The 25,470-nt window shown below is 40.2% G+C and overlaps 1 protein-coding gene across 6 annotated transcripts in view; it reads left to right on the top strand.

The window, feature by feature from the left end:
• LOC138741075 (rho guanine nucleotide exchange factor 12-like) overlaps positions 1-25,470 on the top strand; it is a 143,800-nt gene that overhangs the window by 33,705 nt on the left and 84,625 nt on the right. For 5 of the 6 annotated variants that reach the window (XM_069894588.1, XM_069894586.1, XM_069894587.1 and 2 more), the window contains exon 2: positions 24,850-24,953. In XM_069894588.1, the coding sequence (XP_069750689.1) occupies positions 24,892-24,953 (62 nt within the window). In that variant the 5' untranslated portion in view covers positions 24,850-24,891. The remainder of the gene's footprint in view (positions 1-24,849; positions 24,954-25,470) is intronic. The other variant, XM_069894585.1, reaches the window with a different exon arrangement.

The following is a 25,470-nucleotide window of genomic DNA, read 5'->3' as shown; positions in this document are numbered from 1 at the left end:
GTTATTTTATGCTGTGCAGGTTTATTTGTGTGTAAATGAGAGGCAATATAATGGAAGAGAGTGGTCATGCATTGTAAGTGAGAAGGGGTTGCAGGGATGTATAATTATAGATGAGGAATTTGGAAAGTAGTTTCCAAATATTTTGTGCAGACATTAAAGCATTGATTTACTTATTTTCCAAGATCATGCCTATATTTTTCTAACTCACTGTGACTAATGGAATAAAAAATCATGGCATAAATCTGTGAACAATTGCTTTCAACGTCACAGTGTAAACATAGAGGCCTCTATTTGTTCCTTCTCATTTTCTTGCCTTTTCTATATCTGTCTGTCTCTTCTAGACAGACTGTCTTCCAATTTAAAAAAAATGCTATTAAAGGAAGTTTCAGGCTGCCTATTGAGTGATACAAATTGCTGTTGATCAAAGTGGAATCATGTGTTTAAGCAGAAGGATTTTGATTGATAGGTTATGGACAGCACCATCAGAAAAGACAAACCTTGTAGATGATCCCACATATCCACTACCAATACAAAAAGCCTTTTCCCTTCCATCTTGCCTCCTAAGTAACTGAGAGGAGCTCTCAAACATTTTGCCACTATCATTCAGAGTATCCACTTTTTCCCCAGTTCACCAGTCCTAATTATCCATGGTTTTCCTTGTGTTTCAGTAGTATAATCTTCACTTTCCTCCTTCAGTTCTTCAATTTTTCTTTGGGCTTAAATTGTCTGCGATCCATTGATAGATCCCTTTATTATTGAGGTGAAGGAATGGTTGAACAAATGGAGGAGCTCAAATTTTGTGGTAAATTGAGAGGCAAAAATTGGACACTTGGGAATGGAGAGCAATGTCTTAAAGGGGGAATATTTTTCTAGACTAAGCAAGAAAGGATGTGATTTGAAAATGAGAGCTTGCCTGTGATTGGAACAATCTTGCCTAAGAGGGATGTGGAGACAACCATTGAGTGTATTCAAGCAGATTATTTTAAAAATGTCAATTGCATCATGGGTAAAAATCAGCCATGATCTTCTTACATTTTTTCAGACCAGGTATGGAAAACCCAATGGTCAACTCCTGCTTCAAATTGTGTCCAAAATTATTAAACTAGCCCTGAACATTTCCTGAGTCAAGTGCAGTGGCAATTTATTTTATACAGTCCGAAACTCTGGACCTGAAAATAACTCTGGAGTTATTGAAGAATCTGGGAATCCAGGGTCAAAAAGAAAATTAGCGTCAGTGAAAGAGAAGTCTCTGATACTCCTTTTCATTCTCGGGGTGAGAGTACCACTGGCAAGCACATCATTTATTGCCCATCTCCAGAAAAGCCTTTGTGGCTGGTTTGATGAAGTGGTGTCATGAACTGTTGCAATTCATGAGGTCCGTAGTGGGAGATGTATTTGCAGATGGTGGCAATCCCATGTGGTTGCTGCCCTTTCCAGGTGGCAGATTTAGAGATTTAAAATTGTGTTGAAAGGAAACCTTGGCAAGCTGCAAATGTGATTGCAGCCACAATGCAATGATGTAGAAAAGAATGACTGTTTAAGATGATGGACAGATGTCACTCAAATGTCCTTTGGATGCTGACCTTCTCAAGTGTTGTAGCTCTAGTTATCTTAGATAGTGAACATAATATCTCCAAATGTGCTCTATGGGGAATTGAAAAAGATTTGAGTCAAGATGTCAGAATCATAATTTATTGTCCTGAACAAGTCACAAAATTCATTGTTTTGCGGCTGCATCTTCTGACCTCTGTTGGTTATGGTCGACCATGGGTACTGTGCCTTTGGCAGTCAGCTAGAGTGGCTTCTCCAAGGTTCATGCCAAAGTAAAGTTGATATGGAGATCCGTCTGTTGCCCATCTAGTGGGACCCCCCCCCCCCCACCCCCTCTCCATACTGACAGATCCAAAGGAATGACAAAAGTTGATATAGTTTAGTGCCAGCAGCATAACATGAGTTGCCATGCCTGTTCTGGGTACAGCATTTAGCCGCCTTTAGGAATCCTGACCTGATTTTTCCTCAGGGTTTACTCCCAAAGCCTTTCCTGTGAGTGGGTATACCCACAAGGCAGCATAGGTTTGAAATCTAAGTTTTCTCTCTCCTAGATGAATACCATTCATGGTAAATGAGCACCATCTGCCTGGAGCAACTGGTTTCAAGGCGCTAGTGGCCCGCCTTTGCCCCTTCTGTCGGTGAGAACAGCAATGCCGGCACAAGAACTATGCCTCACTTGAAGGCCAGGAGTTGGACTTGGTTGTCAAAGGCTGTTTGAGATGCCTGCCATGAGATCATTTGTGCAGCAGTGGGAGCTCATCCCCACTACCACCCTTTGGTTATGACAACCTTTAGACCTTTGTGGCAGCATCAGAGTGCAAACATTTTACACTGTACAAACCAACTTATAAAAATAGTGCATGAGAAATCAAAATAAGGCAGAGTTTTTGGTTAATTAACCATTCCGGATTCTGGTGCAGCAGGGGAGTAGCTGTCCTTGTTCTCATCTTCAGGCTCCTGTACCTTTTTTCCTGATGGAAGCTGAGTGAAGAGGGCATGGCGGTGGGGGTCTATGAAGATGGAGGCTGCTTTCTTAAGATGCCGTCTCTTGGTGATCTCCTTGATGGAGTGATGACTGATGCCTATGATGTCGCAGGTCGAGTTAACAACCCTTGTTTTTCTTGTCCTGAACATTGATACCTCCATTCCAGACAGTGATGCAACCAGCCAGAATGCTCTCCACGGGAGAAATTTTTGAGTCTTCAGTGACATACCAAATCTCCTCAAGCACCTCAAAGTATAGCTGCTGGCAAGCTGCCTTCATGATTGCATCGACGTGGAGACTCCAGAACAGATCCTCGGAGATGCTGACACCCAGGAATTTGAAGTTCTTGATCCTCTCCACTACTAAGCCTTCGATGAGGACTGGATCGTGTTCTCCTGACTTCCACCTGATGACCACAATCGTCTCCTTGGGTTTTGCTAATGTTGCAAAGTTGATGGTGTGACCCAACTCAGTGAGCTGATCTATCTTCCTCCTGTCCATTTCCTCATTGCCGTTTGTGATTCTGCCAACAACTGTAGTGCCATCAACAAATTTGTAGATCACATTAGAATTGTGCCTGGCCACACAGTCATGGATGTATAGTGAGTAGAGCAGTGGGCTAAGCATGTATTCTCGAGGTTTTCCTGTGTTGATAATCAGTCGTTTCCAATTCGTACTGACTAGTCTTCTGATGAAGAAGTCAAGGATCCAGTTCAAGATTCAATTTATTGTCATGTAATAAAAAGTGTCATATTGCACAAAATTGCTTTTGCCTGCTATAAGCCAGAGAGATTTGCCATTGGCAGAAATTGCCTGAAGTTCCATGTACAGTCAGAGAAAGAGAAGTAGAAGAGTCCCCCCACCCACCCTCCCCCAAGTTACTGAGTGTCTCTGGATTCACTTCCAATGCTCCTGCTGCCTCTACAAGCTCACAGTCCAGTCGAAACCATCAGCAGACCTTTTGTCTTATTTTCATTTGATTTAAATGTTTTTTAATGTGATTAGATGTACTCACTCTTCCAGGTGAAATATAGTCTTACTTGTGTTTTTTGATTCACAATATGAATCAAAAGCTACAAAATATATTGTACCCTCAGGATAAGCAGCTCAGATGATTTTGGTTAGTTTCTTTTTTTTTAAAAAATGTGTAGGTTAGATGTTTTTTTAAAAATATACAGTACAACTCCGATTATCTGAAATTTTTTCGGAGCTGAACTGACCGGGGTGGTCAGGCTATTAGCGTTAGTGTGGACCTCGGTGGGGAGGTGTTGGTGATTGGTGGTGGCCAGCATTTTTTTGGAGAGAATTAAATGTTATTTTAATCCTTAAAAAGCCTTCTTGTTGTTTGTTGTATTTTAAACACTGTTACAAGAGATAAACTGTAGCAACTGGGCTGCTTTTTTAAAAAAAAGACCAGTTCCCCAAAAAAAAATTTATCTGACATGGGGCCAACCGTTTTGGATAATCAAAGTTGTGTGGCAGTGCACTCTCTCGCGGCTAACTGGCCCCGCTTGTATCGCCACGTGGCGGGGCAGCCATGAGAAGGTGGCGCCATCAGGGGTTCCCCCTGCCTTGTGCTTACAGCCCAGCGCGCGCCTTGGGCAGCCATTATGATGTCACCGTGGATGTGGTGGCCGAGCTCACGCTGCCCTTAAAGGGGCGCGCGTGGGATTTGAATAAAACTGTCGTTAAGGACATCCAACGTGGTGGCTGAGTTTATTCATTGTAGCTTGTACTACAGTGTACTGATATATTTTTGTTTTCTGCCTTCATTCAGTGCAGTGGAGGGGGGACTGATTTTGTATTGTTTGAAGTTTTATCTTGATATATATGCATATGTGCTATTGTATTTTCAGTTTTGTTCCCTTTTCCTCACTGTATTGTATTTATTATAAAAAACCAATAAAAAAAAGATTGGAAAATGTGAGAAAGAAACCATTAGCAGCCAGAGCTCCAGTTCCAAAGCTCCGACACAATCAGGAACCCTTCATCGCCCTTGGCACCCTCTCGCATCCCGGTTCTGATACATGGTACCCCTTCAGCCAGTCTCTAGCAGTCCGCAGCCTAGTGCGAGTTTCTTGACTGCAGCCTTCATGGGTTCTTTGTCTAGAGTCACCAGCAGGCCGCTGCCTTTGTAGGTCATTCAGTCTCTGAGCCCCTCTCTGGTCCACAGCCATAGTCTCCATCTCATTGGTTGCCTCCTCTGTTTCTCTTTCTCAGATGGGTAGGTTGTGGTCTTTCTGTTTTCCTGCACCAGTCCTCCGCTTCCCTGGAGTGTGAAACCCTTTGTGGCTGCTATTGATCATAGATGCTGCCATCTTGGGTCCAGACCCTACGGGTGCTGGATTTTAAATAAAACTACTGTTGGCCATTTTAACAGGCCATTGAAGCCAGTACGGAGCTGACAGCAGTTGTACTGGGTGGCTGGACCCTACAGGAGCATTGTCTCCATTCCCTGTGGTTCCGCCACAGCACCTCCATCATATACATCTCTGGCCACGCTGCCTTTTTCCCAAGATGTAGAGGGTGGTGCAGAGGCCAAGGGTTTTGATCTTCTTGACCAGCACTGAGGGAATAATGGTGTTGAAGGCTGAGCTGTAGTCACTGAAGAGCAGTAGTATGTATGAGTTGCTGCTTTCTGGGTGATCTGGAGCTGTGTGAAGAGCCAATGATATTAGGTCTGCTATGGAGCAATTGTGACAATAGGCAAATTGTATTGGGTCAAGTCCTTTGCTTTGGTACATGTTCTAGCCATGTCCAACCTCTCAAAGCAATTCATCACAGCGAATGTTAGTGTTACTGGGCGATAGTCATTGAGGTAGCTCCTCTTCGGCGCTGCGATGATTGATGCCCTTTTGAAGCAGTTGGGAACCGCTGACTGCAGCAGTGAGAGATTGGAAATGTCTGTGAACACTCCGCCAAGTTGGTTGACACAAATTTTCAGTACTTGCCAGTATGCCATCAGAGTCTGACTCCCTGAGAGGGTTCACCCTCTTGAATGATATCCTGACATTGGCCTCAGAGACAGATATCACAGGGTCCTCAACCTTTGCAGGGATTCTAGTCACCACTGTTGGGTTTTCCTTCTCAAAGTGGGCATAGGTGTTCAGCTCATTGGGTGATGAAGGATCACAGCCATCTATGGAGTTCACCCTTGCTTTGTAGGATGTAATGGCCTGCACTCTCTGTCATAGCTGGCATGTCTCTTTCTCTAGCTTCCTTCTGAATTGCCACTTTGTTGCAGAGTTTTCTGCAGGTTGTTGATGGACCTTGTAGAGATCTGGATCTTTGGCTTTGGACACCCTTGATCTTGCCCTCAGGTTGCAAATCTTCTGATTCATCCAAGACTTCTGGTTGGGGAATTCCCTGTATGTGTGTTACAATACAGAAAAAAAACTAGAATATTTGGCCTCACATTTAATTTTTGTAGCCATAGTATTTGAGCTCGGTCCATTTACAACAGCAACTTCCATCCATTGAAGATTGCAATATGACAATGCTAATGTTGTTTGGAATCAAAAGAAGGTGATTAGATTGTGTCTGGTCATTGCCTTATGAAGTCAACGTGATTGTTGCTCAAGTTTTGCTGCACGTGGGCAGGTCTTGTCTTGTTTTGTTATCTGAGGAGTTGTGATTGTAGCTGAAAACTGAGCAGTCATTGGTACCGAGCTTCTGATTCAGCATGGACTTTGCCCTAAGGAAGCCCTGCAGCAATGCATTTGAGCCTGAGATGGTTGGCCTCCCACATACAACCATTTCGTTCTAATGGTAAGTTCAATCACTTTTTTCATATTTTCTCTCCAACCTCAGTAGCTTCAATTCTATCAATGCTGTGTTTAAAATTCCCATGATGTTAAAGACAATTATTCTCAGCACCACTGAAATTTGACTCTTATTTTCAAATTTGGACTGAAATGGTAATGAGGCCAAGAGCAAAATGGTTTTGATGAGCTTTGGCGGACAGGTTATTTGTGAGTCAGTGCAGCTTGCTTGGGCTGACGTCTTTGCTTGCAAGCGAACTGAGGGGATTGTATTGATAAATTTAGATGTATAATTTCTTCAGATTACAGAATGGAGCACTTTGCCACTATTAATTGTAGCTTTAGTGGAATAGTTAAGTTGGAGGCATGTTCTGGAGTACATCTTCAGCATTTTAGCATGCTATTAGTACCTCACTGACAAAAGGCAAAGGAGGAAAAACCCAACACCCAACCCCAACCAACCAATTTTCCCTTGCAAACGCTGCAATCGTGTCTGCCTGTCCCGCATCGGACTTGTCAGCCACAAACGAGCCTGCAGCTGACGTGGACTTTTTACCCCCTCCATAAATCTTCGTCCGCGAAGCCAAGCCAAAGAGTATCCAAAGTTGTGCTCTATTGTGTGCTCAGCATTAGTTCCTTTATTTGCCCCTGCGCTCCACAGATTTAAATTTGTAGTCAAACAATTCACGTGATTAAAGTGCACATTCCAGATTTTATTGAAGGGTATTTGTGAATATTTTGGTTTGACCATATAGAAATTACAGCATTTTTTTTATTCATAGTCCCCTAATTTCAGAGCACCAGAATATATTAAATATGTATATTAAAATGGTCATGTACAGATGCTGAGTATCTTCTCTGGTGTTGCTCTGCCAGGCCTCTACTGCACCCATCTTCAGCTCTGTTCAGGGACTTGTCTCCTTAGGTTTTCTCTTCAGTGTGTGGAAGACATGCTCAATTAGATTTAAATCTGGTGACTGAAATGGCTATTCAATAATTTTCCAGTTTTAGGCTTTGAAAAACTCCTTTGTTACTTCAGCAGTATGTTTGGGATCATTGTCTTGCTGTAGGATGAAGCACTGTCCAATGAGTTTGGAGGCATTTGCTCAAACTTGAGATGTTTCTATACACTTCAGAATTTATTTTGCTACTGCAATCAGCAGTTACATCATCAATAAAGATAAGAGCCTGTGGGAGCCATACATGTCTAGGACTTAACATCCCATGACCAGTTTCATGGATGAGGTGGTGTGCTTTGAATTTTAGGAAGTTTCTTTACAAATTTCTTTGCTCTTGCCATCACTCTGATACAAGTTCATTTTGGTCTCATCTGTACACAAGACCTTTTTCCAGAATTCTGCAGGCTCTTTTAAATACTTATTGGCAAACTGTAATCTGGCCATTCTCTTTCTTGGCTAATTAGTGCTTTGCATCTTGCAGTGTGGTCTCTATTTCTGCTCATGAAGTCTTTTGCAGACAGTAATCAATAGCCCCTTTCACACCAGCAACCTTCCTAGGAAGCAGGTAAACGTATCGGGCATGCAGCACCTGGTAAGTCATTCACATTGGACCATGGTTCATCTGGATCTCTGAGATTTAAGGAGGGCCCCACCTCCAACAGTGATGTCACGCAGGGCAGTGAAATTGTAGCGGGAATAAGCACATACAAGCTCGATGTAGAAAAGACCATAGGGAAAAAATGCACACAATTTAATAAAGCATACATGCTCAATGTATAAAAGACTGGGGTAATTCTACTGCAGTGGGCTTCAGATGTTTAAAACTTAGGGCAAACTCACAGACCAGCTTGTCATTATTCCTTGAATGACAACTATTTACATAGCATTAGATATTATAAATAATCGAGATGATTTAAAGCACACGTATGAGCTGACAGCCCTGCCAGCCACCCTGTGATATATCACTGTGGAGTTATATTTCACAGGGTGGCTGGTGGAGCTGTCAGCACTTACCTGTGCTTTAAATCATCTCAAGATTACTTATAATACTACCAGACTGATGCACGCATTCATGCATTAATGTCACTAATGGTACCTGGTTGAGCATTCCCACCATCACAGAATTAATTTGACTGGGCTCTGATACTACCCCCCCAAAACCCCAACAAGAATCATAGCCCAGTTGATTTTAACTCTCCCTGCCCGGTTGGGACCTTTCACACTGCCAGATTACCTGCTAAATTGGCTGCTTTAACACACTTTATTTGGCAGTGTGAAAGGGGCTACACAGCCACATCTGCCTCCTGAAGAGTATTTCTGATCTGTTGGACAGGTGTTGGGGGATTTTTCCTCATTATGATGAGAATTCTATCTATCTTCAGCAGTGGTGGTTTTTCTTGGCGTAAAGGTCCTTTTTGTGATTTCTAATCTCACCAGTATGCTTTTACTTCTAATGATGTTCCAAACAGTTGATTTTGATAATCCTAAGGTTTGAGCAATGTCTCTTGCATTTTATTCATGTTTTTCAGCCTCATAATTTCTTTGATTTTCATTGGTACAACTCTGGTTCGTGTATTGAAATATGGCAACTGCAGACTCCAAAGAAGCCTGTTCCAATTAAGCAATTAAACATTCCTGAGTTCTCAAACACCTGTAAAGCCATATGTCCCAAATATTTATGGGGCTCTGACATGGGGGAAACTTTGTATAAAAAGTGTTTCTACTTGGTCAAACCAAAATGTATATGAATAATCTTTAATGAAATATAGAATGTGCACTTTTATCAGATGTGAATTGTTTGATTACAAATTTAAAACTGGAGCACATGGGCAAATAAATGAAAAAATGTCTTTGTCCCAAACATTATGGAAGGCACTACATGAACATATATATTAGGAGCAGGGCTGCTTGATCATTTGAGTGAGCTTCACCATTCAATAGGATCATGGTTGATCTTACAAGCTCGTCAATTTTTCCACATTCCTCAATAATCTGTCAACCCATGCTTATCAAGAATGTATCTAATTTTGGCTTCTGAAGACTCCTGTTGACTTTTAAGGAAGGGGCTATCAGGACTTGAAACCTAACCCACAAATTTAAAAATATGTCGCCTTATCTCTGACTGCAGGTTATTTCTGCAGTGGGCCGGTTCCCCCGGTTTTGGCACATCTTTCAGGATTGGTGGTGAGAAGCTTTCAGTGTTGCTTGAGCTATGAGGGCTTTTATTGTATTTGGGAGGCATGGTCAATGCCCAGGAATCCACCTGATTTAACCCTAACCCTAATGTGGTCTGATGCCACAAAGCAGTTGGGTGAGGCTATTTCAAAAGTTGACGTGGATTTGAATTCATTTGTAGGTCTGACTGGGTAAGCAAGTTAGACTTTCCCGAAGTCTATCTAGCTGCTTCATAACCATTATAACTAATTTTGTCTTTTTATTCCAGTTTGCTTAGTTAACTAAACTTTAAATCCAGTTTTATTTTGTTTGGTTTCAGTTTTTTTCCCCCCCTCCATATTGTTAGTCCGTTTAGTTGACCACACTAGAGCAGAGGGGTCAAGAAAGAATTTGCAAACAAGGAAAAGAAATCTCACTAGGATGAAGACGGGATGGCTTGTTTGCTCTAGAGTTGTGGCATTTACTGGTGGTTGAGTGTCCAGCAAATACTCAGGTGGTTTCTTGTGAAGTAAGATTCTGAAAGCCACCAAATTTGGGGACAGGTTTACAGCCCTTACAAGTGAACTGCCTCTTAGAAAATGTGCTTTGTAGTACAGTGTGCACTTTTGATCCTTGTGTTTCATTACTACCCCCTAGTTCCACAAAAACATGTATCCACATTATTTATCTAACAGAAAGTTGTTAATTTGTGACATCTGGACCATAAATTTCTATTTAAATATTACCGTTCAGTGCTGCAAATATTTGTTGATTTCTAGTTCTTGTACAACACTGTATCCTGAAGTTCCAAAAGATAGATTGGAGACTTATTTGTCCATTGCCAAACACTACAAATGTTGGAAATATGAAATAAAACTGAAAAAGCTAAATATTTAATAAGATTAGGCATTATTATGGCATTAGAAACACAATGTTAAAGTTTTAACTTTTCATCAGACTGCCTAATGACATTATATTTGAGGAGAGCCAGTATAATAACTGAGGAGCTGTTTCTCACCACATATGCTGCCTGACCTGAGTATTTGGATTGTCATGTTGGTAAGAGCATTCTTTGTTTTGTCAGGGATAGCACTAATTTCTAAGATCATCTAGATTTAAAACTTTTTCACTCTTTTGACTGAAAGGTTGAAATATTGATGAACAAATTTAATTCTGTTTTTCATCAAAACATTCTTATTTACTTCAGGTAGGCAGACTAATTGCATGTCTTTTCAATCATGAGGAATTAGTGTGCTCCAGACAAGGTGGGGAACTGCATCACAAGTTGGGAGGGGTGGGGGGGGGGGATGTTGGGATGAGCCACACAAGATTACTTCCCTTAAAATATAAATTAAATGAACCATTGTGAAGTATTTATTTTTGAATTTTGCATTTAGTTTTTAAAAAAAAACTTGTTTGTTTCATTGCTTCTTTTCCTTTTACTTACCAGTACTTTCCTTTGTTTTGCACTTTTCCCCTTTTTTCCGATAGCTCTATATTCATTTTAATTTAGAGATCCAGCACGGTAACTGGCCCTTCTGCCCTTGAACCCATGGCACCTAAATAAACCCATGTGCCCAATTAATCTAATCCCGTACATCTTTGGAATGTGGTAGGAAACTGGAGCATCCAGATGAAACCCATCCAGGGACAGGGAGAACATGCAAACTCTTTATAGACGGGCAGATTTGTAATAGTGTTGCAATGTGCTTGTTCTTTCCCAATACTAAAATTAGAAGCTGAGGAAGAATGAGGGATTAATGTTCAGAAAAGGACATGATCTAGTGGATATAAAGAAGAAAGAAATAAAGAAAATGCTGGAAATGCTCCACACTAGCATTCTAGGCAGCATTCTTTTTTTAGTCATACAGCACAGGTAAAAGGCCCTCTTGGCCTACAAGCCTGTGCTGCCAATTATATCCAATTGACCTACAACCCGCATATGTTTATAAGGGTGGGAGGAAACCAGAACACCTGGAGGAAACGCAGACATGGGAGAATGTACAAACTCCTTACGGTGCTGGATTTTAACCTGGGTCGCTGGAGCTGTAACAGCCTTGTACTTACTGTGCTGCCCGATGTCACCTCAGCTTATCTTTGTACAGAGAAGCTGACATAACTCTTCAGGGAATTACTTCAAAACTGGGCAATTGCATTAAGGGTTATGGAGCAATAGCAAAAATTTGGTAATTGATTGATACTGGACAAGGAGTTGAATAGCATGCTCTATCTACATATTTTCTATTTCCTGCCCTCTTTTGTCCTAATCCTCCTTGTTTGCCAAGTTTTGACATTTTATCCATATTCATTTTTTTATTATGTGTGTAACATTTTAATAATTTTCAATAATAAATCGAAATGCACTAACTGTCACAGAAACAGAAGATGCGTATGACAGGATTGTGGATTGAACTATGAACCTTCCCTCTTTTCATTCTCTCTGCAGTTGCTCTGAAGCAACTATTGCTTTTGATATTTTTCACTGAAGTATTTTGTTTGCAATTTTTGTAACTTCATTAATGCTTATGGGGGTTTTGGTGATTTGTCTTGAAGATGATTTAAGGCACTGACTGCAGATCCATTTTTGTAAAGTCGATTAGACTTGCTAGGCCCTTGACAGGACACTTCTCTATTAAGACTTGACAGGAGAAGCTGTGAGACTGCTTGGCGATGTGTGTGTGAGACCAGCACTGTCTCTGTCATTATTGGCACACAAGCAGCTTAGAATGATGGCAGGAAGCAGGCTGCACTGGGATCCCTTTTAACTTCCTTTGACTGTGCACTGTGAAGAACCACTGGTTGGGTCTCCCCATACTCTGAACCAGCTGAAAGACCTGTTAGGATTAAAGTAGCTTGGTCTGATCGGATAAATATTGAAGGTGCAGCCATTTATTCTCCAATGAAACGCCTGGTGGATTCTATCAGTATCCATGTTTTGCAATGCATTCTGCCAGGGTTGATTTAATTAACTGGCTATTTTTAAAAAAAAACACATTACCTATTTCATACAGTGATCTCTCTTTCCCATCTTTCTTGGCGGATGCAAACTGGTGCAGAAGTTGGTGACTTTTCTCTCCTGCCTCGAGCAATTTTGAGTGATAGAGTCATCGGCTTGGTGATTTTTGCCCAGATTGCTGTATTTGATAAGAATTGCACACAGCCAACTGCACGATAATATTTTAAACTTTTGTCCTAAATTTTACCAGGGACCTTTCGGCCCATTTTTTTTGTGAATGATTTTTTTTAAAAAAAGGAAATAATTTTAGGAAAAATTATAAACCTGAAACTGAAAAGGCTCTGGCCCTTGATAGTTTTGTTTGTGAAGGATTTTAATTTGTTGCACTTGAATTAGGCAGTTGAGGGTGGGACCACATTTATCGCTCCTTTGCAGATTTTTTCTTTCCAACTGTCTTGTTCTAACGCTGACGGCTCCATCCAGGCTTTAAATCTTTAAGTGACCTGTTAAAGGAGCTGACAATGTTTTATTTTAAAATTCTGTAACTGTGGCTGGGGTATGTACCCAAGATGGTGACACCTCTTCTGGCAGTGACCTCAAGGGGTTGTAGAATTCGGGGGAGCAGCGAACCTGTGCAGGATGATAGAAATGGAGGAACACCCCTTGCTGAGAAGAAGGATAGGAGATGACCGTACAGATGGTGACCACAGCAGCAGCCAGTGAGAGGCTCAGCAACAGAGGCTACAGTCTGCTGGCACTTGCAGTGGTAGCACACACACAGGCTACTGGAGATTTGTGGTGGTAGGACACACTGGCTGCTGGAGACTAGCTCATGGGAATCAGGTATTGGAACCAGATTTTGAGAGAGTGCCAAGGGCAAGAAGGGCTCCTGAAGGGCCGCAGATGCTGAAGGTTTCCTGATTACATTGGAGGTTTTCATCTGGAGCTTGTTGGCTGAATGGATTGATCAGCAGTCTGTGGCTGTAGGAGTGCTGGAGGCGAATCCAAGGGCACTTGGTGTGGTAACCTCAACTTCAAGAAGGAAGCACTCGACAACTTCAAGCTCAAAAGAACAACTTTATCTGGAGCAACAAAACCAGATGTCTCTGTCTCCTCACCCTCACATTAGAACACTTATTTCCCGCCGCCTCCCAAGAATCAAACATGCCCCAAATATAAAGAACAATGGTGTCATTAACTTGTGCATTCCTAAACATATAACATCTCAGCAACACTTTAATAATATAAAAGCTTTTTTTTAAAAAATGGCAGATTCCACATTCAGTCTACTTAACAAAAACACTGTCCAATCAAAGATTTAGTCTGTCAGGAGGTTGTGAGTATGCTGTGATCTGCGCACTACCCCCGATGACTCAGCAGGCACTGCTGATGGTGTTTTGGGTGGATCTGGTGTTGGGGCCTTGAGAGGGATCCGTGTGTCCATCTTCTTCAGGGGACCCAGGCTCTTCTGCCAGTGTCTCTCTCTGGCAAAGTCACTGAGGGACACTCTTCCACAGTAGTCTCTCTCACCATTGGAAACTCCATGGAACTATCTGCCTCTAAATATGTATGTCACAAGTACACATGGTCCTGATGTCTGCGGAAGACACGTCCATCAATCAGCTTAACAACAAAGGAGGCAGGGTGAGCGTGGGCATGCAGAAGATCTGAGCAGATGTGTTTTGAAAGAGCTCTCCATAAAAAGTATTAAAAGGGTGGTTTGAAAGCTCAAAAAATAGAATTTCATTGTCAAAAATTGATAAAGTCAGGACTAAACAACCAACAAAAAAATGAAGAAGCAACAGCTCAGCCAGGAACATTGAGTGAAAACCCAATGAGGAATGGCACAGGAGAGGCCTTGGGATCAGCTGAACCCAGCAGAGCTGGGAGATCAGCCCAAGATATGGCCAACATCCTGAATAAGATGGAAACTTTGTGCACTCGTTTTATGAGTGTTGAATCAGCAATAAGAGACATATCAGAAATTAAAGAAATCGTGGAAGATTTAATGGAATGAATTACTCAACTGGATGCTGAGCTGGACAAAATAAGAGAGGCTAAAGGCTCTAGAAGAAAAAGCACAGAGAAAAGGAATGATGGACAAAATCAATCATATGGAAAATTTTAGCAGACACAACAATGTAAGAATCATGGACTGAGAGAAGAAATTAAGGGGAAAGTCTCTGTGAGCTTCTTTGAAACATGGATCCCCCAAATGCTGGGATAAAACAAGTTAAATGCAAAGCTGCAAATTGAAAGGCCTCACTGGATCCTCAGACCCAGAAGAACTGGTGAACCACAACCAATCCTGGTAAGACTTTTAAGTTATCGGGAGCGGGATGTGATCTTGGGAGCAGCATATGAATATTCAAAAAAAAAATAACAATGGCCCAGTAGTGGTGGACAACAAAAAAAATAATATTTTTTCAGGACTAGTCAAACAAAGAAAAGAATTTGATAAGGTAAAGAGACAACTGCAATCCAAAAACTTAAAATATTCAATGTTTATGCAGCGATACTGAGAGTTGATGTCCCAGAAGGTAATCAACGAATTTTCAAGAATAAAGTGGAAGAGTTTTTATGAAAGTTGTGAAAGATTTGATCTGCCAGATAAGAAGATTAAAAAGACCATTTTGGAACGGGGCTAATTGAAGGATGTATTTTTTCTATTTTGTAGTACTGAGCTGTCTTCTTTTTGCTGCTAAAAGAAAAATTATTGTAATATACTCAGAGACCTCTAGAAAGTGGCAGGGTGCGGACCCCAATTTAAGGGGGAAAATGGTTCTGGGAAAGGAGTGGTTTTAAAAATGGCGCTAAAGGGAGGGGTGGTTCTTCAGATGATTCTGCAGGCTTTCTTCGTGGGCTTCCGGGTTCTATTGTTTATGTCACCTTCGGAGCTAGCATTTGACAGTGGAATGATCCTTTCTATTGAAAACACTGGAAAAAAAAATTTGGCATAGGCAGAACATTTATAAACTGGATAAAATCTTTATATCATAAACTACAGCTGGGTTTCTTAAAAGGGAAATGTTACAGTATTATTTAAATTTTTTTTATTTGTTATACAATATTTGATAAAACACTAATGTTTATTAGTCTTAATGGGTTAAACGAGAAATTAAAAGCGGACATAATCTTTTGCAGGAAACGCATCTTACCAAACTGGATCATGATAAATTAAAAAGAGGATGGGTAGGACAAATAATATTGTCTTTCTTTGGTTCAAGAAAAAAGAGGGGTTGTAATTCTAATTAATAAAAATACACCAGTATTAATAGCAGATGCATGGATTGACAAAGTCAGAAGGTATGTAAAGGCAAATCGTAAAATTTATGGAGAAGCATGGACATTTATGAATATTTATTCCCCAAATTATGAAGATGAAATCTTTATGAAGGATGGCTTTTAAAAACAAAAAAAAAGAAGACAAAATATATTGGTTGGAGGAGATTTGGACCCAATACTAGATAAATGTGTAAAAATAGTAGAGGACAAAAGTGACAAAAACCACAGTTTTTTATATGAAAGATTTAAATCTTTTTGCTCTATGGAGGCAATTAAATCCCACTGAGAGAGACTACTACTTTTACTCAAGGGTGCATGATTCACATACAAGGATTGATTTCTTTTAATGTCTGCCCAGTTTAAAAAAAATTCTAGTGGTTTTAAAAAACCGAATATGTACTGAGGCTTCTATCAGATCACACACCACTAACATTAACTATTGCAATAACGGAAAAGCAAGAAAATATATACAGATGGCATTTCAATACTGCCCTACTTATAAGAACAGACTTTTGTGAGTTTATAAAAATAAATATTTTGCAAAACAAATCAGCCATCTACTAATAATAGTTCTTTGATGTGGGACACACTCAAAGCATATTTGAGGGAACAAATTAGAAAAAATATCAAAGAACAAGACTAAAAGAAGAATATAGACTAGTGGAGAATTTTAAAAAATCTAAGATCTAATACAATATAAGCATATAGTACAGAAAAAAGGTATATTAACAACTAAACAACATTGAGTTAGGTGAATGGGCACAGTCTTGGCAAATTAGAGGAGTCATCAAGAATGATGAGCACTACAAAAACAGAGACAGACACTAGCATATAAACAAAAGGAAATCAATGTCAATATTAATTAAAATTATACAAATCAGAATTACTAGGAGATGAAAATGAAATGGAAGAATTTTTGTCCAATGTTTTGAACTTGCAAAACTAGAATAGAGAGAAAAGATAGAACTAGACACTCCCTTTACAAGAGAAGAAATTGAAAAGGCCATGGGTAGCCTACAGGCTAATAAATCACAGTGGAAGGATGGATTCCCACCTGAGTTTTACAGACAATTCAAAGAATTATTAAATCCTCTGTTAATGGATATTCTGGACCAAGTTGTAGAAAATCAGACCCTGCCGGGTCACAGTGTGACCAAAAAAAGGGACCCATTTAAAAACTTCATTATGTAGATCAATCTCTGTTAAATGCTGATTATAAGATGCTAGCAAAAGCGTTGGCTAATAGATTAGGACAATATCTACCAAAATATATACATACAGAGCAGGTAGGATTTGTTAAAGGAAGACATTCCTCAACTAGTCTAGGAAGTTAATTTCATATAATACACATGGCAAAATTTGAACTGAATCCAACTATTGCAATCTCCCTGGATGTGGAAAAAGCATTTGACAGTGGAATGATCCTTTCTATTGAAAACACTGGAAAAAAAAATTTGGCATAGGCAACTGGATAAAATCTTTATATCATAAACTACAGCTGAAATTATAACAAATAATCATATGTCAGTGTTGTTCTCCCTGTCCCCAGCACTTTTTATTTTAGTATTTGAATCACTGGCGGAGATAATAAGAAGGGATCCGGATATAAATGGCTTCAAAGTTGGAAAAGAACACAAAATTAGTCAATTTGCTTATGTGCTGCTATACTTATCAGACCTGGCTAAATCTTTGGAAAAATTACAAGGAACACTAGAATAGAAGAATATCTGGTTACAAAATAAATATGTACAAAAGTGAAATCATGCCATTGACACATTTTTGAATATGGAAGATATCAAAAAGGAAGTAAATTTAAATGGAAGACGAATGGAATAAAATATCTTGGAATAGCAATTGACAACAATTTACAAAATCTGTATAAAACAAATTATGTTCCTCATTTGAGGAAGTTAGAAGAAGACCTGCAGAAATGGAGAGACTTGCAGATTTCTCTAATAAAAGTAATGCTAACACTTCAGTATCTTTTTCAATCGCTGCCTATTCTGTTACCTAAACATTTCTTTAAATTATTAAACAATCATATTAGACAGTTCCTATGGAATAATAAGGTACCAAGAATAGCACTGGAAAAACTGACATGTATACTTCCAGATTTAAAAATATACTACTTAGCTGCACAGCCTAGATTTCTTGCAGCCCTCTCTGTGGAAGGAACCCCCACCCCACCAATCCTTGGATTTAGATGGGAATGCACTCAATGGGGGAAGGGGAAGCAAAGGATTTTATCTATAAATGAAGTGTCAAATCTCTAGAAAAAAATACAGATAATCCCATACCAATACATATAATAAAACATGGCAAGAAATTAATAAATGCATAGGAAAAAAGAAGGGATATCAATAAAAGCACCATTGTTGTAAGGTAAAACATCATGAGATGGGAATGTGTAGGGAGTTACCCTGTACAGGGCAGTAACAAGAAGGGGAGGTGTCCTTGTACTCCTGTTAGGTAAAACATCATGAGATGGGAATGTACAGGGCTGTAACAAGATGTAAATGCATCCTTGTACTTACAAGATAAGAGAGACATTGATGGATTGAGAGGCAGGAAGCTAGCAGGGAAAGGATAGCAACAGTTTTAGTCATTGGACAAGTAATGATATGATGATGTTCTAAGCACATATCCAAGGGTATAAAAAATCACCATTTTGCTGATAACGGCAGAATGCATTCTCCGACTAACCTGGTTGGTCGCAAGTGTTACAATCCGGTAATAAAGAACAAAGAACCCTGATTTCGACTCAGCCTGGTGTTTGTCTCACTCATTCATGAACAAAGCAGACCTAACATTGTGTAAAAATATTCTACAGGCAATAAAATATTAAATTCATGGTACGGCAAAGACATAATAAAGACTGCTATATGGAAGGAACTCTTATGTCCTTCGAACAACTAAAAAAAAACAAATACAGAATGGCCAATGGGACCACCTTTTGTTTTCTCCAGCTTGGATCGATCCTAAGAGAAAGATGTGGAAAAACGTTGATCCCACCTGAAATTAGTGAAATGGAATGAACGTTCTGGATGGGGAATACACCCACATTTATAACAAAAATACTATACTCTCCAGAGCAAAAGTGGAAAACCAGGGTGACAGAGGTCAAGGGAAAGATGGGAGCCAGTCTTGGGTGTGGTGATTTCAGAAAGAAGCTGGTCAGATTGGTGAAATTACATCAATTATAAATGCAAGATATGGATTGGTTCAATATGATTTTTTTTACATCAATTATATCTTGCCACACAGAAGTTGCATAGATCAAAAGCAGAAATATCAGAGATTTGAGACTAAGACAGGAACTTTTTTTGCATGCTATGTGGCCATGTGTGAAGGTGAGGCCATTTTGGCAAGACATCACAGAAAAATTAACCAGGATAACAGGAGTGGCCTTCACTGGTGACCCAGGAGCTATATCTATTAGATAATTTCGTGGAAATAAGCAACAAATTGAATAAATATCAAATCTCATTTATAAAAATAGTACTGGTGGTAGCAAAAAAAAAGTATCGCGATCACTTGGAAGTCCGACTCCCCTCTACTTATAGTGCGATGGACTACGGAAATGAACACCTGTATACATAATGAAAAAATAATAATTTAAAGAATAAATACGACACTTTTGTAAAGATCTGGCAGCCATATCTGGACCACATATGGGCCCAAATACAGTAATTTAAAAAAACTATAAATGTTACTATTGTACATATCCAAACGTGATTTCCCCAATTGAACATGGCCTGTTTCCGCTCCGTAAATGGTTATATGGTTACTCTATATATTTAAAAGTTACGTAAGCTCTGACAATGTGTGGATTTGTATGTGTGGAAGGTGGGGTGGGGGTGTTGGTGGGAGAGGAGAGAGAGGGACTGTTTTTGATGTTTGAAAGAAAAAGTTTAATATATTGTGATATTGACAATTTTATTATGTATATTTTTAGAAAAAAATCAAAAAAAACCCCAGGTAGCCATCTTGATCAAGCCCCTCCTGCTTTTCTGCTTTCTCTCTACTCTTGCCTTCATGTCTGGGTGCAGCAGGTGCAATCTTGACTTTGGCCTGCACCCCATCAGCATCTCTGCTGGAGAATGTGCAATTGTAGTCTGCGGTGTAAGGCAATATTTAAACAAGAAACGTGAAAGCCTGATGCTAAGAGAGTTCCATGTTATTCTCTTCAGGACTTCCTTCACTGTTTGAACAGCCTGTTCAGCCAAACCATTTGAATCTGGGTGGAAAGGAGCTGTCTGAATGTGATGAATGCCACTCTGTGTGAACTCGTGGAACAGCTCACTGGTAAATGTTGGGCCATTGTCAGTGACCAGAGTGTCAGGCAACCCCTGGACTGCAAACACTTGCATGAGTTTGTTTATGGTTGAATGGGCTGTAATCTTGCTCATAATGTGAGCTTCTATCCATTTGGAATGCGCATCTACAATTATTAGAAACATCTACCCCATAAAAGGGCCAGCAATGTCCAAATGTAGCCTAGACCAGGGGCAGTCTGGCCACTCCCATGGGTGCAAAGGAGCTGCTGGTGACATTTTCTGATTGATCTGACATTGTGTGCATGATTTCGCCTTGTTCTCCACATCGTGATCCATTCTTGGTCACCAGACATAGAATCTTGCAAGGCTTTTCATTCGAGACACCCCTGGATGAGTCTCGAACTTCCTGCATAATCTTCAAACAACTGGGGGAGGCACGATGACCCTCGCACCCTCCCCATCCCACCTCCAAAGAAAATGCAGCCAATTTGCAGACTCAATACTTTGGCATAAGGCTTCAGTTCCTCCTTCCATGATATTGGGCTGCCCTTGTAAAAGGACAAGTCTTGACTTGGGACAGAACTGGTCCCTTTCTGTCCACTGCTTTATCTGAGTCACCTTTACAGGTGTGTCTGACAGCCTTTCTAATGAAGACACCATCTCTGGAGGCACATGTGTAGTATCCAGTATGTCAGGTAAAGGTAGATGGTTCAATGCATTGGCATTTTCATTATCCCCACCTGCTCTGAACACAATATTGTACTGGTAGGCTGACAATGTGAGAGCCTAACTCTGTATCCTAGCTGAGGCTATTGTGGGACACATCTGATCTCACTGAACAGGCTCATCAGTGGTTTATGATCCATATAAATAGTGAATGTACATCCATAGAGGTACTGATGAAAACATTTGACCACAAAAAACAATGGTAAATCTTTGTCTAGCTGTGAATATCCCTTCTCAGCAACCATTAGGTTACGTGAAGCAAAATCAATAGGCTTCTTTGAACAGTCCTCCATTACATGTGAGAGAACTGCCGCTACACCATAGGGTGAGTATCACATGAAAGGGTGATCTCCTTATCTGGGTCATGGTGAACCAGCAGCTTTGCTGAATGGAGGAGTTCTTTCACATCCTTGAATGCTTCCTCCTGCACTTCACACCACTGCCTCTTGGTGCTATCGTGCAACAGCTTGTACAGAGGTCAAGAAGAAACTTACCATAATAATTCACCATGTCCAAAAATCATCCAAGTTCCTTGACACCCTTTAGGTTTGGGGCCTCCTTGATAGCTCTCACTTTGTCCTCCACTGGGCAGAGTGCATCAGCTGTAAGCTTGTGTCCCAGGTAGGTCACACTCAATGCCAGGAACGCACATTTGCCATGTTTAAATCTCAGCCCTGCATCTGACAGTCTCTTCAACATCTGTTCCAAGTTAAAAAGATACTCCACCTTAGAGGCTCCAATGATCAAAATATCATCCAACTATACCACTACATGCAGAATCCCCTGCAGCAAGGTGTGAATTGTCCTTTGGAAAATGTCAAGGCTGAACGCCATTCCAAATACCAGGAGATTATATTTAAATAATCTCTCATGTGTGTTAATTGTGACGAACTTATTTGAATCCTTGTCAAGCAATAACTGTTGGTAAGGATGGCTCGTATCCAGCTTTATGAATAGTTTACCCCCTGACGGGGTCACAAACAAGTCATCCATGACAATGGATACTCGTAGCAATGGGTTTTCCTCCAGCTTAGAGACCTGATTCACCATAAACTTATAGTCCCCACGTATCGTCACCATTTTGTCTGCCTTCAAAACTGGAACAATGGGAATAACCCACCTTGAAAACTGGATGGCTTCAATGATGCCCAACTACTGTAAACATTTTTTCAGCTCCTCTTCAACCTTGTCTTTCATGGCAAAGGACACCCTCCTGGGCTTAAAAACATTGAGTTTCACTGTTACGCCCTTCAAAGTGCCCATCTCATCCCTGAAAGTGTCACTGTACTGCTGCAGAGTGTCCTTCACCGGGTGTGCACACTTAATTTCATGCCAATCGAGCAGGATTTCGCAAAGCCATTTGTGGCCCAAAAGACTGGGCCCACTACCCTTGGGTATCACCAGCCTGGCTTAAGCCTTCTGACCCTCGGCTGAAATATTCACATATCCTTAAATGAGGTATGGGCTGCCCCGTATAGGTCCTGAGTTTGAGCTTTGACAGTCTGATAAGAGGCAGGTTTGGCCCCCATGTTCTCCTGTAGGTATCCTCACTGATGACCAATGTTGTGGCCCCTGAATCAATCTCAAACTTATATTCTTTCCTCTGACAATGTCTGTGGCAAAATATAGTTCAGGTGGTTCCTCATCTGTTTCCACTCCAAACATATTGTAAGCACACGTTGCCTCTTCATCTGCTTCTTCTTGGTAGTGTGTAGCTGCCAGAGCCCATTGAGCTTTCCTCTGTCCAGCTTTCACCATATCCTTTGAACTTCTGCAATTCTTAGCTTTTTGGCCACAACCATAGCAGACAGTGTCTTTGAATTTGCACTCATTTGCATAGTGTGTCCCTCCACACCGAAAACATTCCACCTGCTTTGCCTGTACACTAGTCTTCCTCCTGACTTGGTACATTGCCTCTGACATCTTTCCCCCACCCCATGTCCTTTCTGGATATCCTTGGCATTATTAGCAGCCATATCCATGTCTTGGGCAATTTCCAGGGCTTTCTTGAAAGTCAGTGGTAGGATTTTCTCCAACAAACAGTGTTATTAATGCTGCATACCAATCTATCATGGAGCACATCATCTAATACCGTCTCAAAATTGCAATGCTCCAATAGCTGCCAAAGCTTGGCTTCCTGTAAAGGCTGTGAAACTTGTACCATTAGACCATCACAAAAGGTTTTGGATTGTGGTGGTTCCCTATGACCTTGACCAGTTGGTCAAATGAAATTTCCCCTGGTTTCCATGGTGTTCCTTATCAATTTAAGTCCTTAGCCCACACATACTCAGGAGAATAGAGCACTTGTTGGCCTTCTCCATAATTCCATTAGCACAGAAAAAGAGTCCCAACCTTTCTTCATGCTCCAGCCAAACCTAATTTCCTTCCACAAATTCACCAATGATCCCAAACATAGCCATCTGAACACACAGCTCTAGTTCAAGACAGGGTAACACTTCCACAAAACTAATTCACCTCATTATGTACATTATACAGTGCCCTCCATTATGTTTGGGACAAAGACACTTTTTTCCTTTATTTGCCCGTGCTCCACAGATTTAACTTTGTAATTGAACAATTTCTCACGTAATTAATGTGCATATTCCAGATTTTATTCAAGGTTATTTATATACATTTCTTATAGCACATTTTATACATCTTCCCTCCAATTCATGTTTAGGACAAATGGCTTCACAGGTGTTTGAGAGTACTCCGATATGTTTAATTGCTTCATTGATGTAGGTACAAGAGAGATAGGTTTGCTTCTAATCTTTTGATCAACTTTGGAGTCTGTAATTGCCATTTTCTAACATGAGGACCAGAGTTGTGCTAATGAAGGTCAAATAAGCCATTAGGAGGCTGAAAAACAAGAATAAAACAGTAAGAGATGTCACTCAAACCTTTGGACTGATTCTGCTATTATTTTTGCACATTCCAATGCTTCCACATCATCCTTGTTGAAAAATAAGAGTTCAGTTGGTTGAATAATGAAGCACCAGGCAGGAAGGACATGCCAGTTCTCAAACCTTGAGAAAATAATGTTGGTTGGAATACTGAGGGAGGTAAAATTGAAAATTATTGGGCTCTTGTCTATCTGGGCTTTGGGATTTGTGTATGAAGACCAAAGCCTTGTACATCTTGCATGCTGATTGGCAGTAAAGGATAATTAACCTCAATAACAACAGGCTTAACCCTCATGATGGGGCAGCTTTTATAGCTAATGGTCCAGAACAAAATTATTTTTTGATAAGTATGGGCTAATAAATTTAAATTGACATTGATTAACAGTGAAAGTTCAGTTTCAGTAACTAAAATGTTTAAAGTACTCAGGGGGTTTTATTTATGTCTTATTATTGGCAGTTTGTTTTTAATCTTTTGTAAGTCATTTGATAAAATGTACAATGTTATAGACCTTTCAACAAAATTGCAATCCACGAGATAAAAGGAGAGTGCTCGCAAAGATACAATAGTGTCAAGTAACTTGAAAGCAGAGAATTACTATGAATAGTTGGAAGTTTTTGGACTGCAAGTATTGCTCCAGCAGTTATATCAGTTACCACAGGTCTTTTCAATATTTGTGTTCTATGCTTGCATCATACAAAATCATTTCACCTTTAATCCTGACATGCATATCTGTGGAGTTTGTACATCCTTCCTGTGAATGTATGGTTTCCCCCACAATTCATAAACAAGCTGGTAGTTAATTATCTGAATTTAATTAAGTGGCAACGTGGAGTTGGTGGCCATGTGTGATGCAGAGCTCAAGGGCAGGAAAAAGAGGAGAATGGGCTCATGGGATTGCTCTATTGGGAGCTCTGATGGATCCTATGAGCTAAATAAACCCTTTTTGTGTCCTAATAAGTAAACATTTGGCCAAGGAATCTGAGCAAAGATACAAAGCTGTTGCAACAAGTTTTGTGATCTGCATTATTTTGGATCAACAGATGGTGGAAACAGATTTGATATTTGAAAGTGCATTGGATTAATTCTTGGAGGAAAGATTGCTATGCTCTTGTGGAGCAGGAATAATTGTATAACAAAAAAAACTCGTGGAAATGCAGTAGATTGGTCTTCTATATTCATTTTAGGCTTCAAATATCGTGTGAATGGATTTGAATGAATGGGAATGGTTAAGATTCTCTGTGAATGCACTGCGCTCTGTAAGTCTAACATCAGCTGCTCTCTTTAATTCCAGGTTTCCCATCAGAAGACTTCCCAGGTAAGAGCTCTCGATACAATGGGTGAAAGTGATTGGCCATCTCAGACTGTCCAGACGGCAATTAAAAGGCTTAACAACTTGTACGTATAATTAGAATCATTGTCCAGATCCTTGTCCCAGTCGTTTTCCCTGACATTTTTTTGCCACATGTTAGATTTTTCTTCTTAAATGACCAGGTATATAAAAAAGGAAATTAAAGTTAAGAAAATATTAGTTGTAAAATATGGAATATGCAACATAGCTAAGAAATGGGTAAGGTTGGGAATGAATGTGTCTAACGTTACAGATATCTCCAACATTAGACAAATACAGTCCATGAATATGGTATCTTTTCAAATTTATCCAGATAATTTTATTAGTTTGGATACGAGAATCAGACACGGCTGGGACAAGTTGCCATTGAGGCCTTTCACTTGAACTGTTATCTTTGTCCATTGCTGTTAGATGTGCACTTTTAAGATTTTGACTTAGAGATGAAGGAATGCTGATCCACATTTAGGTTGGACTGTGCATTGTTCACCCTATCATTGAAGCTTTCCAGTTTGAATGGTCTTTAGTCTAAGAAGTAGGGATTTGCAGCTTCAGATGCACAAATTG

This window comes from Narcine bancroftii, chromosome 8 (genome assembly GCF_036971445.1).
Source record: "Narcine bancroftii isolate sNarBan1 chromosome 8, sNarBan1.hap1, whole genome shotgun sequence".
Taxonomy (NCBI): Eukaryota; Metazoa; Chordata; class Chondrichthyes; order Torpediniformes; family Narcinidae; genus Narcine; species Narcine bancroftii.
Note: the sequence above shows the minus strand (reverse complement) of the source record. Positions and strands in the feature narration are given on the sequence as shown.